The sequence below is a fragment of the Quercus robur genome, chromosome 10 (genome assembly GCF_932294415.1).
Source record: "Quercus robur chromosome 10, dhQueRobu3.1, whole genome shotgun sequence".
In the NCBI taxonomy this organism is placed as follows: domain Eukaryota; kingdom Viridiplantae; phylum Streptophyta; class Magnoliopsida; order Fagales; family Fagaceae; genus Quercus; species Quercus robur.
The window spans coordinates 49,789,714-49,805,935 of record NC_065543.1 but is presented as its reverse complement, the minus strand read 5'-3'; the positions used below and the strand labels follow the sequence as shown (position 1 = coordinate 49,805,935).

At 34.6% G+C, this 16,222-nt stretch overlaps 3 protein-coding genes and 1 non-coding gene across 6 annotated transcripts; 1 reads left to right on the top strand and 3 right to left on the bottom strand.

Annotated features, from left to right (window-relative positions):
* Nucleotides 1-696: 696 nt before the first annotated feature.
* TRNAT-UGU (transfer RNA threonine (anticodon UGU)) lies at nt 697-768 on the bottom strand. Its single transcript has one exon. It is a non-coding gene; the product is annotated as a tRNA-Thr (tRNA).
* Nucleotides 769-826: 58 nt separating this feature from the next.
* LOC126702989 (protein MHF2 homolog) lies at nt 827-11,392 on the top strand. Of its 3 annotated transcripts, XM_050401871.1 has the most exons (8): nt 829-969; nt 1,065-1,113; nt 1,226-1,266; nt 2,034-2,073; nt 2,186-2,239; nt 2,351-2,455; nt 10,839-10,878; nt 10,977-11,021. In XM_050401871.1, exons 1-6 carry the CDS (start codon nt 940-942, stop codon nt 2,452-2,454), a joined length of 318 nt encoding a protein of 105 aa, XP_050257828.1. In that variant the 5' UTR covers nt 829-939; the 3' UTR covers nt 2,455; nt 10,839-10,878; nt 10,977-11,021. The 3 variants fall into 3 exon arrangements, with proteins under 3 accessions (XP_050257826.1, XP_050257828.1, XP_050257827.1); XM_050401870.1 differs by lacking the exons at nt 10,839-10,878; nt 10,977-11,021 and adding an exon at nt 3,559-4,046; XM_050401869.1 differs by lacking the exons at nt 2,034-2,073; nt 2,186-2,239; nt 2,351-2,455 and adding an exon at nt 11,142-11,392 and having other exon boundaries at nt 827-969; nt 10,977-11,030.
* Nucleotides 4,280-15,198, bottom strand: LOC126702985 (leucine-rich repeat receptor-like serine/threonine/tyrosine-protein kinase SOBIR1). The gene is made up of 2 exons (XM_050401867.1): nt 15,103-15,198; nt 4,280-6,428 (listed from the first exon to the last, which is right to left on the bottom strand). Exons 1-2 carry the CDS (start codon nt 15,127-15,129, stop codon nt 4,557-4,559), a joined length of 1,899 nt encoding a protein of 632 aa, XP_050257824.1. The 5' UTR covers nt 15,130-15,198; the 3' UTR covers nt 4,280-4,556.
* LOC126702986 (leucine-rich repeat receptor-like serine/threonine/tyrosine-protein kinase SOBIR1) lies at nt 12,957-15,129 on the bottom strand. Its single transcript, XM_050401868.1, has one exon. It carries the CDS (start codon nt 15,127-15,129, stop codon nt 13,234-13,236), a length of 1,896 nt encoding a protein of 631 aa, XP_050257825.1. The 3' UTR covers nt 12,957-13,233.
* Nucleotides 15,199-16,222: the final 1,024 nt, after the last annotated feature.

Genomic DNA, 16,222 nt, shown 5'->3' with positions numbered 1-16,222 from the left:
AAAGGTTGAAATGGGTTTTGTTGATTGTGGGGGTAGACCAGTGAAGAAGCAGAGGAAGACGAAGAGGAAGAAGAAAAGGAAGATGAAGAAAAAAGAGACAGATGAGAGATGCCGTGAGAGATGCTGGGTATTTCGGTCTTTCAATGTGCTGCAACGGTAATATATCAAAACGCGCATAGCGCATTTTGATTTATGGACCGCTGATGGTCCATTTGATAAGCGCGTTTTGTCTTCAGTATTTCTAAAAGTTCAAAACGCAACTTTTATAAAAAAGTTGCGTTTTCAACTTACCAAACGCAGAACCGTTTCTGGCTTTTTTGAAAACGCCCGTTTTGGGCTGAAAAAGTGGAACCAAACGGGCCATAATTCTCACTCAAACATCTAACGTTGCTTGTGTTGTTATTGTCCAGGATAGTTTGGTATAACTATGACAAAATTGGGTTATGCCTGTACAGCTGTACTAGTTTGGGACTTTGGAGGTACCCATATGACAAATACTATGAAGTCTTTAATTGATTTAATCTTAATGTTAGTTGGATTAGGGACATTGACTTAGGTATCACTTATCCATCATTCATTCGGGTGCAGGTGTTGCATTAGATCTCAATTGATTTACAAAAGGAAAAGTGAAAAGGGAAAAACAAAAACAGAAACAAAAAAAAAATGGAATGCAAGTTGGAAAACAAAAAGAAATGCTGCCCCCATGCAGGATCGAACTACAGACCTTCAGTTTACAAGACTGACGCTCTACCACTGAGCTATAGGGGCCATTTGGTTCCTCCAATTCCCCACAATCTAAATGACACTACATTTTCTTAACTCACTTCATCCCCTTTTATTCACCACCACAATATAGTTTGCGCGCGCGAGAGAATTGGAATTAAAAATCCAAAACAAACACAGAATAGAAATACACAATTTCCCTCTCTCTCTCTCTCAATGGAAGACGAAAACAACACCTTCGATCCTGTACTCTCCAAATCCCTAAGAAATTCCAATTCCCCCTATCATTTCATTTCCTCTACTTTTCTTCGTTTTTTTAAGAATTTCTGTGTACGTTTCAGGATCTGATTCACGCTATTTTCAAGCTCGTTTGGACCAGAAGAGCCCTCGGTTTGAGAAATCTCCTTTCTCTCTTCAAATTCATTACCTTCTTCAATTTCTGTTCGGGAAATCATTTTCCAACTTCTTCGTTTTTTTTTTTTTTTGGTGTTTTCATTTTCAGAGCGAGAACGAAACGACGTCGCTGATGCTTTGGACTGCGAGGTATGCTAATTGTTCAATTTGCATTTTAGGTTTACGGCTTTTTTTTTGGCTGAAATTCATTTTGTTTGTTTGTTCTGAAACTTGATTTTGGTTTTTGATTTTCGTTCCCTAAATTTTTAAAAATTATGATCTTGTCCTTGAAAAATCTAAAAGTTATCAATTTCGTACCTACTTATGTAATGCTAAAGTTGCTTCCAAATTTTTACTTAAAAAAGATTACGTATCGACGTGACGATCAATATGATTGGTGCCACATCCATGACATAATAAATAACCTTTTGAATTACTTTTATTTTATTATTGTTGTTGTCATTATTATTATTTCGTATTTTAAAGTTGATTCGGCAGTTTGTAATGCTTATGTAGTAAAATTTGTAATAGTTGCAGCATCTCTTTTGCCGCGAACACTAATTTACTTATCGCCTTAGCTTTACATATGCCACATCAGCATTTCATTGTATATGATTCCTAACCACAATTGATAGAAATCGAATTTGGACCAAACTTAAGGGATGAAATGAATATTTTAGAATAAATTTGAAAAAAAAAAAAATTGTTTTAAAGCCGAACCAATTGGTTGTGATTTGTGAGAATGAGTCAAGTTACAGATCATTAATGGTATATTGCTAAGTGTAAACTATCTTCTTTAATTTGAAGCATCTAATAATTAAAATAAAATTACATTCTATAATTTTTCACTTATGTTCTTCAGTGGAATCACTTGATTGACTGGTGAATTGTGCGATTGGTCTTTTTGATTGGTGCAGGTAGGAGCTGGAACCTCAAAGAAGAATCGCCAAACATCTGGTATTTCTCGTCGTTACTTCATTCTATTGATGGAGTTTTCTCATGTTCTTTAGAAGAGCTTGTTCAAATTTTAGATGATGTTCTTTTCTATTTATAACTTTTCTTGATGCAGCTAATGGGAAAGCAATAAAGCTGAGTTGTGAACTTCTCCGAATCTTCATTACAGGTTCATCAATCTAATATGAAAGCTTAGTGCTTGGTTCCTTAAGATTTTATAGTTGAGTTTGCATTTTGATGTTATGACATTTCTGACAAAACTATTTGCCTTGATTTGCAGAGGCCGTGCAGCGTGCTGCTACAATTGCTGAAGCAGAGGGTGCTAGTAAAATCGAAGCAACTCATTTGGAGAGGATTCTTCCGCAGTTACTTCTGGACTTTTAAGGTAATCCAGGGGATATATTCATATGGGTTTTGTTTTTTTTGGGTGCTTTCTAACCTGTTCAGATAGTAGAGATTATAACATGTGACTTTGTAAAAGAGAAAATATAATGTGAGAGTAAAATGTAATTCTTCAGTACCAAATAGGGCACCTGATGTACTTTGTCTGTTACATGGCAATAAGATGGAGAACTGTAATTGAAGGTTTAGTCCACATTGATTCATTATCCATCAACACGGTTTATGGTCTGGACCTTCTTACTTCTCAGTAAGCTTGATTAAGATAGTAGTGCGCTTCATATTGTTTATTAAGATCCTTAGTATAAAATGAATTTGTGATGCCAGCTAATTTATATATATAAATGATCCTTGAAGCTTCGTAACTTGTAAGTTAGACAGCTAAGATATCATTCATGGGCCTAGTATTATTCTACTTCTAGTTACTTCAAAATAAATTGAGTGTACCCTAACAATGGATGTAGAAGTCACTGATCAAAGTGTTAGGCATGATGTTTAAACTCCTTCAGGAAACTGAATGAGGGGTAAGTTGGCTTGGTCCATATTTCTTTCAAGTCTGCTGGGCTGAAAACTTGTTTATTTTCCGCAAGTGAATCCTTAGGTGGCGAAAAGGAAAACACTGACCCTTATTAGTTTGTTGAGGATACATACCTGACCCCAAAGTTTTGGGGCTAAGGCTTGCTTCTTGTTGTTGAATCTTCATGTGTTTTTTCTTTGGTTAGGCCAGTGAACCTTCAGGTCAGTTTCTACCATCTGCTCTCCTGATAAAAGAAATGTTCTTTTTGTTTTGTTCACACGATGTTGGTGGACTAGTCATCCTCTTTGAATTGAAGTGTTGACTTATGTTTTGTTTATCTGTTCTTCTCTAGTAATGTCTGCTTACATCCATGTAATTTATTAAAACTGTCACAAGGAGTAAAAGCTAGGCCTTCCTTTACTGGTATTTGTAGTGCTTAGATTATTCTTCCCATTATTGAGAAAGGGCAGTTTCTATTACACCCAAAGTACACACAATTCTAATTTGCATTGAAATTGTGTCTTGAAGTCATGATTTCAGTTCAAAAACTAATTTGTGTACCGTGTGTGCAGTGATGTGTGTACTAACAATCAGCCTTTGAGATAATGACGGAATAATGAACCAGACTTTCCTGAAAGGAAAGGGGAAAAGACTGAAAAGCAGAAAGTAATGTGAAACTTGATTGGTTGCCTTAGAAAGCACTTCAGTCTTTTCCAATGGAGGAAAAACTAAAAGCAGAGCATTTACATGGAACTTTCATTTTATTGAAATCTATAAAATTCTTCTGGAATGAATATTATAGCCTTCCCTTAATGCCTAGTGAAGAAGACGTTACCTTGTACTCTCTCCGAGTGATTTTAGGATTGGGAAAACATTCAACACAACTGTCCTAGGGCATGTGCATAATTTTGGACTACAACATGCTAATTGCTTTTTTTTCGGAGTGAAAAAAGAATCTGGAATAGTGTATTTTAGAGTTTGCACAAACACACTTCTAATCTGACTTTTCTGGAGTAAGAGGCTTCTGGTTGGAAGTTATAATAGAATGCCCCTTAGATAATCTGTCTAGTTGATATAATTTCTGCTGAAGACCAGTGTAAGGATTTATCTTGACCCCTGTAGTTCTCTCTATGTCTCCATTAAAACAGTAGTTTCTTTTTGTTTAAGTCTGGCTTAAACCTGATTGTGCACATGGAATTTTTCTCATAACCAACATTTATCATAGTTGCACATTGATAGTCTGGCTTAAAATTTGAACATGAAGTGCTCATTATTTAAACTGTTAATAAGAAATAAATATTAAACATTGCACTTCATTCTATATATAAACTTAAATATTTTCCTTTACTTTATGAGCCACTATATTTATAGCCTAAAGCAGCATATGCTATTTATACTACATTTTTGACATACTATCATTTTGGTTTACATTGTGTAAATCAACATGCTGAAAAAAGGTACAATCATTTAAACAGAAAGATGCATTGGAAATATAATTGATCTAATTAAACATAACATTTGTCAAATGGCAGCATTATTCTCGGTCATCCTCAGACCTACCCTTGCATACTTATTGCTTGATCTGAGAAAGCATGCACCTAACGTCCTTACTATTAGGCCTTTGCTTCGGGTCATCTAGTGTACAAAAGCAAGCAATCTTCAAAACTAAGAGCATTTGCTCCTCAAATCCATTTCCCATGAGCCTTGAATCAATTGCTTGTCTAGGATTATCTGATGTCATCACATTCCTCAACCATTTCACCAAGCTCATCTCCTGTGTCTCCTGGAAAAACTGATCAGATGGGAGCCTTCCCATTACCAAAACCCCTAGCATCACCCCAAAACTGTAGATATCACACTTGTCTGTGAACTTCAGAGTTTGGTGGTATTCTGGTGATATATAACCCACAGTTCCTGCCACATTGGAAGTTGAGATGTGCGTGTTAGCATCAGGCATTGCTTTGGCAAGCCCAAAATCGGCAATTCGAGCTTCCATGTCATCGTCCAAAAGTATATTTGCAGGCTTGAGATCTCGATGAATTATACGTGGGCTGTGGTTGAAGTGAAGATATTCAAGCCCTGCTGCCACTCCTAGTGCAATCTTGTGACGAGCAAACCAGTCCAACTCTTTAGTCCCATTTGAAACTTCCTCCAAAATGTTTTGTAAACTACCATTCTTCATGAACTCATACACGAGGTAATGGCAATCAGGCCGACTCACATGGGCTAATAGAGGAAGAAGATTGCGGTGCCTAATTTGACCCACAGTATTAATCTCAGATCGAATTTGGCGCATTTTCTTGTTCAGAAGCTTACTGTCTTCGTCAGTCAATTCTGCTGCATCCTTTGGAGGCTGGACTATCTTCTTTATGGCAATCATTTTCCCATTGCTATTTGGAAGTTCAGCCTTGTAAACTTCTCCACACCCACCTTTTCCTATGAGTTCAAATGAAGCTAGGCCATCTTCTTTCTCCAAGAAAGCTAAGTCCTCTGCCTTTTTGATCAAAGGACTAAAGATTGCTGGACCTGCGTCTTTCACTCTACCCCTTACAACAGCCAACAGCAACTTAAATATCAAAGAAAAGATGAACCCTGATATACTTCCGGCTAACGCTCCAGCCAGGAATCCAAGTATCCAACCAGCTAGCTTCCTCTTGTTGTTTTTGTGATGGTGAGGTGATGCTGATGGGGAAGGAGCTGGAGCAGATGAAATGGAAGCTTTATGACTTGAAGCTGATGCATTTGTAGAATTATTGCTGCTTTTAGTTGGACTCTCAGCCAACATGTATCGTTTGGGAACATCAGATTCTGAGTATTCACCCCGGTTTATCATTGGCATTGAACCTTCAAGGAATTCATTTCCTGAGATGTTAAAAAACCGGAGATTACGAAAAGAACGAATAGAAGCAGGAATTTTCCCAGTAAAGAGATTGTCTGCAAGAGACAGATTTTCCAAGTTGGGAAAATATTTCATGAAACTCAAGTCCCCAGAGAATTTATTGGAAGCAAGATCAAGAACTCGAAGGCGAATAAGTGAGGATAATTCAGATGGAATATCCCCAGAAAACTTATTGTTTTGGAGGCTGAGAATTTCAAGTTTCCGGCAGTCAACTATCTGGGATGGTACTTGGTCAACTAGCTGGTTTTCAGACAGAGAGAGCTCTTTGAGCTCAGAAAGCTGTCCGATTGACGGGGACAGAAATCCGGCGAGCTTTTGGGACTTAAAGACGAGTCTGGTCACTCTGAGCTCATAGGTGTGGTTGTCTGAGAGTCTCCTCTCACAAATGACACCAGGGGAGTTGCATGGTTTGGTAGAGAGATAATGTTGACAGTTAAGACCCAAGTCTTTTTGGATTATGGAGAGGGCTTTGAGATCAGAACGATTCAGAATCAATCTTGCTTGAATTATTAGGAAGAAGGAGAGGAAAGTGAAGAGGGAGAGGTGGGCTTTGCTTGGAGAGGCTGCCATTTCCGGCAGATCTCTATGTTTTGTGTTACAGGGAGATTTGAATTGGTCAGCTTAGGAAGAGTTTTTGGCTATTACTCGTTTGCAGTTTTTGACTTTTATAAACGCCCTCCGTGTGGAAAAATTTGGATGTGGAGCCCATGCAGATGGACTATGGTTTCCATTTTTCACGTGTTGACGAGGATTTGATTTAAATTTTTTTTTTTTTTGGATAAAACTAGGATTTGATTATTGGTTTGGTTGGGATCATACTTTTTTGTTCTTTTTGCTTGGTTTAAAATTTAATGTGCTTCGATAGAAAGTATAATAATTTTTTTAATTGGTGAAATTTATTGATAGAGTCAAATTTTGATATTTTTGTTAACATCATATGGTGTTAAAAATTGTCCCTTTAAGTTATTTGGAAATAAATAACAGAGTGAATGGCCTCTGCTCGGGCTCCTCTTATATATGTAAGAGGGCCAAAAGAATTAAACAATAAAATATAAATTAGACAGTTTAATTGATTTTTTCAATATTGCAATAATGTTTCTTTATAAATGCAAAATTAGATTTTATGAAAAAAAATGATATTCTTCGTTTCTTTTGAAATGGAGAGAGTCTAATTTATAGTAAAGATTTAGTAGTTTACAAATTTTAGAGTAAATATAATAAAATGTCATTCAAAAATAATTATTATCCTCTTTTTTTTTTTACGTAATAAAAATTTGAACAATGTGACATTATTTACCTTTTTGAATTCATGAAAGTTAAATTTCAATAAGCTTTCTTCATATTGGAAGAAATGGATAGAATCTTGATCTATTTTTACTATCTAGCAAGTGATAGGAGATTAGAAGATGATCATGCTGTCCAAGGAACTCAAGTATGCTTCCTCGAATGAGATCAATTAAACTTCATAGTTATACCATATAAGATTAAGTTTATTCTTTTTTTTTTTCTTTCAATTAAAATAACCAATATTATCGGTTTCAAAGCAAATGACTGATTTTTAAATTATGTAGTATTAGAATTTTCTCAATTTTGACTTAAATTTTAATAAAGTGATATCAACACACTTTTTTATATTCACAAAAAATGAATTTTAATTAGGAAATGGTCCATTTCTATTAATCACCAAAAAAAAAAAAAAAAAGTGCCTTGCACTCATTGTCTCATTGTTTTAATCAATCATAGTATTATTTATTTATTTATTTTTACTCGCATTAAGAGAAGAATACATAAGTTGAAAATACTTCTCAGAAAAACTTTTCAGAAAAGTCTCAAGTAAGTTTTTCAATTTACTCATATGAAAAGAAAAATATGTAAATTGAAAATGCGTATACTTTTCTAGTTAAATTCGAAGAGAAGAAAAAAAAAACGTAAATTAAAGTCATGTTTTATTTTCAATTTATGTGTACTTGGCTTCGTATGAGTAATATTTCTCAAAAAAGCTTTTATATATATATATATATATATATATAAATCATAGTATTTCATTTAAGCTTTCTTTGTTTACTATTTTTCTGAGGGGTCTAAGACCATCCAGCACGCCCAATATTTTAAATTAATGACTCTCTCATCGAAGAATAAAGAATGAAAATTTTCTTTTTGTTAATTGGGTGAATTAACAAAATGAAATGAAGCTGCTGAGAAATCTCCAGTCAACAGACTCAACACTCGGGGTCGGGGGTTTACCGCAAGTCAAGTCAACAAAAACTAAGACAAGGCTTTAGGGTATTGTGGGCCGTCGGATCATATAATAATTTAAGTCTTGATAGCGACATAAAGTGAGAGACTTCCACCAGCCAATCACTAGGTTGCTAATTTTCTACCATTTCGGACGACTTAGAGCTGTTTGGTAGACGGGTTTGAGTATTGCCAGGGACGAAACTAGGATCAAAATTTAAGGGGAGGTCAAAACCTCAATAAAAAAATTCTTTAAAATACAAATTAGCATATATTTAATGTTAAGAAAATATCAACAAAAAAGAGGAGAAACAAAATAACCGTTTATTAATACATTTTAAATTAATAATTTAAAAATAGAATTCAACATTCTTTTAAATAATAAAATCAACTATAGTTGATTTTGTACTAAACTTTGCAACAACCTCCCTTTCAATCCTTATTTTCTTTAGATTAATCATACATGAATTTATAAAATAAAATTTGTAATACTAATGATTGTACACTACACATTAGCACCAATTTATTAACACAACTATTCAATTCTATAATACCCCACATAAAATTAAACTAATTTACTAGTAAACAACCAACTAGTAAGTAGTAAGTGAAAAAAAAAATTAAATATTTTAAGTTAAAAATTAATAGCCAAACACACCTGCCATCCCAACCCACACACTGATTAATGGCCACCCACGCACCCCACTCGCACTCACAACAAGTACATTAACTTGGTTTGTAATTTGTATTCATCTATCTTTCTTTTTTTATTATTATTTTTATAGCAAAAATAGTCATATGTTTTTCATGAAAATTCAAATAGCCAATCTTAACACTCATAAAAAAAATAGCTTGGATTTAAGAAGAAAGAGTAAGAAACAGCCAACCCAGTAACACAGATGTTGTAGTATAGTTGTTTGCCAGTTGGGTTTTATCATTTTCATGGGCCAAAAATAATTATTTTGGGCTGAATTGTTAAACTATTCATTAAATGTGTATACTATTACTATTTAAAAAAAAAAAATTTGGGGGGGGGGGGGGGCAATGGCCCCCCTTTGCCCCTTACTAGTTCGTCTCTGAGTAATGTTGTTTGTAGTTTTTTGAAATACGTGTGGGTGAAAAAATGTGTGAAAAAGTGTGTAATGTTGTTTAAAAACTAAAAATGAGTTGTTTAACAACTTTACCAAACGGTGCCTTATATATAGGGTATGCCTTATAACACTAATGAATATATTAGTTTTAGTTTTATACACTAATGCATGTTAATTCCGAATCCACAATATGTGGCATGAATCAAGAGTTTTTTTTGTTCAATAATATTGTTTGATTCTCTAAATAAGGGGAATATGAATTTGAATCCCTTTTATCATACTAATAAGTCAGAGAAGAGCGGTATAAATATCTATTTGAAACTATAACATATCAATTAGGATGAATATCAATTCTTATAAATTATCAGTTTAATTTCGTCTTGAACGTGTCAATTACTCTAAATTAAATAACAATGATTCAATATTACTGATACCTTTCTCTTTTAATTAGCAAAAGTGGCGGTCTAGTGGTTATTGGGATTATTTCCAAGTGGTTTGAAGGGTGGAGGTTTCAAATTTGAATTCCACAATAGAACGCACTTGGGAAAAACCCCACATCCTAGCTCAATGGCCACTAGTGCCTTGTGGGGTTGTAATAACAGTTATGATTTACTAGTTACCTTGCTTGCAAACCCGAACCTAATAGGTTATAGGTCTGATGTTACCATGATAACGCCTAAATAAAAAAACCACTCTGGTCGCTTCTTCCTACTTATTTTTTTTCTTTTCAAAAAATGGATACCTTACTCTTTTAAGAAGTTAATTGATTTCTGTAAAACGAAGTGATTCAATTTTGTAGTTGGATCAAAGAGTTTGAAGGAATTACTACTCGACTTGTATGATTATGATGGTTAATTTTGATGAGAAGTAAAGACACGGGTGACATTAAAGTATTAAGCCATTTTCAAAAGTTTAGATATGAAATTGAATTTTCAGAATTAAAATAATAGTTTGGCTTAACAATGAAAGTGGGAATTCACTCATGTTTACTAGCTCGGCGTTGCTGATCTTGATTAACTTTGATTTTCGTTCCTTATATTTTTTTTTTAAATTACAATTTTGTGCTCGGAAAAATCTAAAGTTATCAATTTCATACTTACTCATGAACTAGCATTTTTGGTACTACTACTGTTCACAAAAATGCTAAAACTACTTCCAATTTTATTATAAGAGGGTTACAAACTAACGTGACAGTGACAATAAACGTGATAATCACGTAACGAATCAATTTCTGAATTACTTTAAAATAAAAAAAACTAAAAGTTGATATGTCATTTTATAAGACTCATGTAATAAAATTTGTAATAGCCATACTCATGTCTGCTTTATGAAATAGAATCTGAATTTTGAATCAAATTTGAGGGATAAAAATTGAAATGAATATTATGGATTTAATATATATAATACATTGAGGGAAAAAAAATTGTGTTAAAGCCAAACCAAATGGTTGTGAAAATGAGACAGAATGCACATGGTCTGGCGATAAATATAAACTAGTCATTATTTTGGTGTGTTAGAGAGGAGTATTGTTAGTATAAAGGTCTTGCTATCTTTAATTTGAAGTGTGTAATAGATAAAATAAAATACATTCTATAACTTGTGCAATTGGACTGTTTGATTGGTGCAGGTTGGAGCTGGAACTTCAAAGAAGAATCGCCAAACATCTGGTATCTTGTATTGTTACTTCATTCTGTTGATGAAGTTTTCTCATTTTCTTTGAAAGTAGAGCTTGTTCTTTGTTTTACATTCGTGTTTCTTGATGCAGCTAATGGGAAGGCAATAAAGCTGAGTTGTGAACTTCTCCGAATCTTCATTACAGGTTCATCAATCTAAAATGAAAGCTTAGCGCTTGGTTTCTTAAGATTTTATAGTTGAGTTTGCATTTTGATGTTATGACATTTCTGACAAAACCATTTGCCTTGATTTGCAGAGGCCGTGCAGCGTGCTGCTACAATTGCTGAAGCAGAGGGTGCTAGTAAAATCGAAGCGTCTCATTTGGAAAGGATTCTTCCGCAGTTGCTTTTAGGTTTCGTTTTCTTTGGGTGCTTTCTAACCCGTTCAGATAGTAGAGATTATAACATGTGACTTTGTAAAAGAGAAAATGCAATATGAGAGTAAAATGTAATTCTTCAGTACCAAATAGGGCACCTGATGTACTTTGTCTGTTACATGGCAACAAGATGGAGAACTTTAATTGAAGGTTGAGTCCACATTGATTCATTATCCATCAACACAGTTTATGGTGTGGACCTTCTTACTTCTCAGTAAGCTTGATTAAGATAGGAGTGCGCTTCATATTGTTTATTAAGATTCTTAGTATAAAATGAATTTGCGATGCCAGCTAATTTATATGTATAAATGATCCTTGAAGCTTTGTAAGTTAGACAAGTAAGATATCATTCATGGGCCTAGTATTATTCTACTTCTAGTTACTTCGAAATAAAGTGAGTGTACCCTAACAATGGGTGTAGAAGTCACTGTTCAAATTGTTAGGCATGATGTTTTACTCCTTCGGGAAATTGAATGAGGGGTAAGTTGACTTGGTCCATATTTCTTTCGAGTCTGCTGGGCTGAAAACTTATTTATTTTCCACAAGTGAATCCTTAGGTGGCGAAAAGGAAAACACTGACCCTTATGAGTTTGTTGAGGATACATACCTGACCCCAAAGTCTTGGGGCTAAGGTTTGCTTCTTGTTGTTGAATCTTCATGTGTTTTTTTTTGGTTAGTTCAATGAACCTTCAGGTCAGTTTCTACCATCTGCTCTCCTGATAAAAGTAATGTTCTTTTTGTTTTGTTCACACAATGTTGGTGGACTAGTCATCCTCTTTGAGTTAAAGTGTTGACTTATGTTTTGTTTTATCTGGTCTTCTCTGGTAATGTATGCTTTCATCCATGTAAGTTATTAAAAAACTGTCACAAGGAGTAAAAGCTAGGCCTTCCTTTACTAATTTCAGTTCAAAAAATAATTTGTGTGCCGCGTGTGCAACGATGCGTGTACAAACAATCAGCCTTTGAGATAATGACGGAATAATGAACCAGACTTTCCTGAAAGAAAAGGGGAAAACTGAAAAGACTGAAAAGCAGAAAGTAATGTGAAACTTGATTGGTTGCATTAGAAAGGACTTCAGTCTTTTCCAATGAAGGAAAAACTAAAGGCAGAGCAGAGCACTTACATGGAACTTTCATTTTATTGAAATCTATAAAATTCTTCTGGAATGAATATTAGTGCCTTCCCTGAATGCCTAGTGAAAAAGACATTTCCTTTTACTGTCTCCGAGTGATTTTAGGATTGGGAAAACATTCAACTCAACTGTCCTAGGGCATTTGCTTAATTTTGGACTACAACATGCTAATTGATTTTTTTTTTTTTTTTTTTTTTTTTTTTTTTTTTCGGAGTGAAACAAGAATCTGGAATAGTGTATTTTAGAGTTTGCACAAACACACTTCTAATCTAATTTTTCTGGAGTAAGAGGCTTCTAGTTGGAAGTTAGAATAGAATGCCCCTTAGATAATCTGTCTAGTTGATATAATTTCTGCTGAAGACCTGTATAAGGATTTATCTTGACCCCTGTAGTTCTCTCTATGTCTCCATTAAAACAGTAGTTTCTTTTTGCTTAAGTCTGGCTTAAACCTGATTGTGCGCACGGAATTTTTCTCATAACCAACATTTATCATAGTTGCACTTTATAGTCTGGCTTAAAATTTGAACATGAAGTGCTCATTATTTAAACTGTTAATAAGAAATAAATATTAAACATTGCACTTCATTCTATATATAAACTTAAATATCTTCCTTTACTTTATGAGCCATTATATTAATAACTTAAAGCAGCATATGCTATTTATGCTACATTTTTGACATACTATCATTTTGGTTTACATTGTGTAAATCAACATGCTGAAAAAGGTACAATCATTTAACACAGAAAGATGCATTGGAAATATAATTAATCTAATTAAACATAACACTTGTCACATGGCATCATTATTCTCGGTCATCCTCAGACCTACCCTTGCATACTTATTGCTTGATCTGAGAAAGCATGCACCTAACGTCCTTACTATTAGGCCTTTGCTTCGGGTCATCTAGTGTACAAAAGCAAGCAATCTTCAAAACTAAGAGCATTTGCTCCTCAAATCCATTTCCCATGAGCCTTGAATCAATTGCTTGTCTAGGATTATCTGATGTCATCACATTCCTCAACCATTTCACCAAGCTCATCTCCTGTGTCTCTTGGAAAAACTGATCAGATGGGAGCTTTCCCATCACCAAAACCCCTAGCAACACCCCAAAACTGTAGATATCACACTTGTCTGTGAACTTCAGAGTTTGGTGGTATTCTGGTGATATATAACCCACAGTTCCTGCCACATTGGAAGTTGAGATGTGCGTATTAGCATCAGGCATTGCTTTGGCAAGCCCAAAATCGGCAATTCGAGCCTCCATGTCATCATCCAAAAGTACGTTTGCAGGCTTGAGATCTCGATGAATTATACGTGGGCTGTGGTGGAAGTGAAGATATTCAAGCCCTGCTGCCACTCCTAGTGCAATCTTGTGACGAGCAAACCAGTCCAACTCTTTAGTCCCGTTTGAAACATCATTCAAAATGTCTTGTAAACTACCATTCTTCATGAACTCATACACGAGGTAATGACAATCAGGCCGACTCACATGGGCTAATAGAGGAAGAAGATTGCGGTGCCTAATTTGGCCCACAGTATTAATCTCAGATTTAATTTGGCGCATTTTCTTGTTCAGAAGCTTACTATCTTCCTCAGTCAATTCTGCTGCATCCTTTGGAGGCTGAACTATCTTCTTTATGGCAATCAATTTCCCATTGCTATTTGGAAGTTCAGCCTTGTAAACTTCTCCACACCCACCTCTTCCTATGAGTTCCAATGAAGATAGGCCATCTTCTTTCTCCAAGAAAGCTAGGTCCTCTGCCTTTTTGATCAAAGGACTAAAGATTGCTGGACCTGCGTCTTTCACTCTACCCCTTACAACAGCCAACAGCAACTTAAATATCAAAGAAAAGATGAACCCTGATATACTTCCGGCTAATGCTCCAGCCAGGAATCCAAGTATCCAACCAGCTAGCTTCCTTTTGTTGTTTTTGTGATGGGGATGTGATGCTGACGGAGAAGGAGCTGGAGCAGATGAAGTGGAATGATTGCTGCTTTTAGTTATATTTGTAGAATGATTGCTGCTTTTAGTTGGACTCTCAGCCAACATGTATCGTTTGGGAACATCAGATTCTGAGTATTCACCCCGGTTTATCATTGGCATTGAACCTTCAAGGAATTCATTTCCTGAGATGTTAAAAAACCGAAGATTCCGAAAAGAACGAATAGAAGCAGGAATTTTCCCAGTAAAGAGATTGTCTGCGAGAGACAGATTTTCCAAGTTGGGAAAATATTTCAAGAAACTCAAGTCCCCAGAGAATTTGTTGGAAGCAAGGTCAAGAACTCGAAGGCGAATAAGTGAGGATAATTCAGATGGAATATCCCCAGAAAACTTATTGTTTTGGAGGCTGAGAATTTCAAGTTTCCGGCAGTCAACTATCTGGGATGGTACTTGGTCAACTAGCTGGTTTTCAGACAAAGAGAGCTCTCTGAGCTCAGAAAGTCGTCCGATTGATGGGGACAGAAACCCGGCGAGCTTTTGGGACTTAAAGACAAGTCTGGTCACTCTGAGCTCATAGGTGTGGTTGTCTGAGAGTCTCCTCTCACAAATGACACCAGGGGTGTTGCATGGTTTGGTAGAGTGGTAATGTTGACAGTTGAGACCCAAGTCTTTTTGGATTATGGATAGGGCTTTTAGATCAGAACGGTTCAGAATCAATCTTGCTTGAATGATGAGGAAGAAGGAGAAGAAAGTGAAGAGGGAGAGGTGGGTTTTGCTTGGAGAGGCTGCCATTTCCGGCAGAGCTCTATGTTTTGTGTTACAGGGGGAATTGAATTGGTCAGCTTAGGAAGAGTTTCTGGCTGTTTCTCGCTTGTAGGTTTTTTTTTTACTTTTATAAGCGCATGCCGTGTGGAAAAAATTGGATGTGGAGCCCATGCAGATGGACTTTGGTTTCCATTTTTAAGTGCTGACTAATTCAGCAAAAAAAAAAAAAAAAAAAAAGAAGTGCTGACTAGGATTTGATTGTTTTTATTTTTATTTTTATTTTATTTTAGATAAGACTAGGATTTGATTATTGGTTTGGTTGGAATCATACTTTTTTGTAATTTTTGGTTGGTTTAAAATTTAATTTACTTCGATAGAAAGTATAATAATTCTTTTAATTGGTGAAATTTATTGATAGAGTCAAATTTTGATATTTTTGTTAACATCATATTGTGTTAATAAATTTATTTGTTACAAAATTTTCCTTTAAGTTATTTGGAAATAAATAACTCTGAGTGAGTGGGCTCTGCTCGGGCTCCTCTTATATAAGAGGGCCAAAACAATTAAACAATAAAATATAAATTAATCATTTAGTAATTGCTTTATTCAATATTGCAATAATGTTTCTTTATAAATGCAAAATTAGATTTTATTGAAAAAAAAAAGATATTCTTCGTTTGTTTTGAAATGGAGAGAGTCTAATTTATAGTAAAGATTTAGTAGTTTACAAATTTTAGAGTAAATATAATAACATGTCATTTAAAAATAATTATTATCATTTTTTTTTTACGTAATAAAATTTTGAACAACGTGACATTATTTACCTCTTTGAATTCATGAAAGTTAAATTTCAATAAGCTTTCTTCATATTGATAGAAATGGATAAGATCTTGATCCATTTTTACTATCTAGTAAGTGATAGGGGATTAGAAGATAATCATACTGTCCAAGGAACTCAAGTATGCTACCTCAAATGAGATCAATTAAACTTCATAGTTATACCATATAAGATTAAGTTTTTTTTTTTTTTTTTTTTTCAATTAAAATAACCAATATTGTCGGTTTCAAAGCAAATGACTGATTTTTAAATTATGTAGTATTAGAATTTTCTCAATTTTGA

What these genes read in the sequence shown, in the direction of transcription:
- LOC126702989 (XM_050401869.1), top strand. Translation starts at nt 940, where the DNA reads ATGGAAGACGAAAACAACACCTTCGATCCT. An exon ending in TTGGACCAGAAGAGCCCTCG is followed by an intron (nt 1,114 to 1,225) that starts GTTTGAGAAATC and finishes TTTCATTTTCAG; the next exon opens with AGCGAGAACGAAACGACGTC. An exon ending in GAAGAATCGCCAAACATCTG is followed by an intron (nt 10,879 to 10,976) that starts GTATCTTGTATT and finishes TTCTTGATGCAG; the next exon opens with CTAATGGGAAGGCAATAAAG.
- LOC126702985 (XM_050401867.1), bottom strand. Translation starts at nt 15,129, where the DNA reads ATGGCAGCCTCTCCAAGCAAAACCCAC. An exon ending in CCTCTCCAAGCAAAACCCAC is followed by an intron (nt 6,429 to 15,102) that starts CTCTCCCTCTTC and finishes AGCAAAGCCCAC; the next exon opens with CTCTCCCTCTTCACTTTCCT.
- LOC126702986 (XM_050401868.1), bottom strand. Translation starts at nt 15,129, where the DNA reads ATGGCAGCCTCTCCAAGCAAAACCCACCTCTCCCTCTTCACTTTCTTC.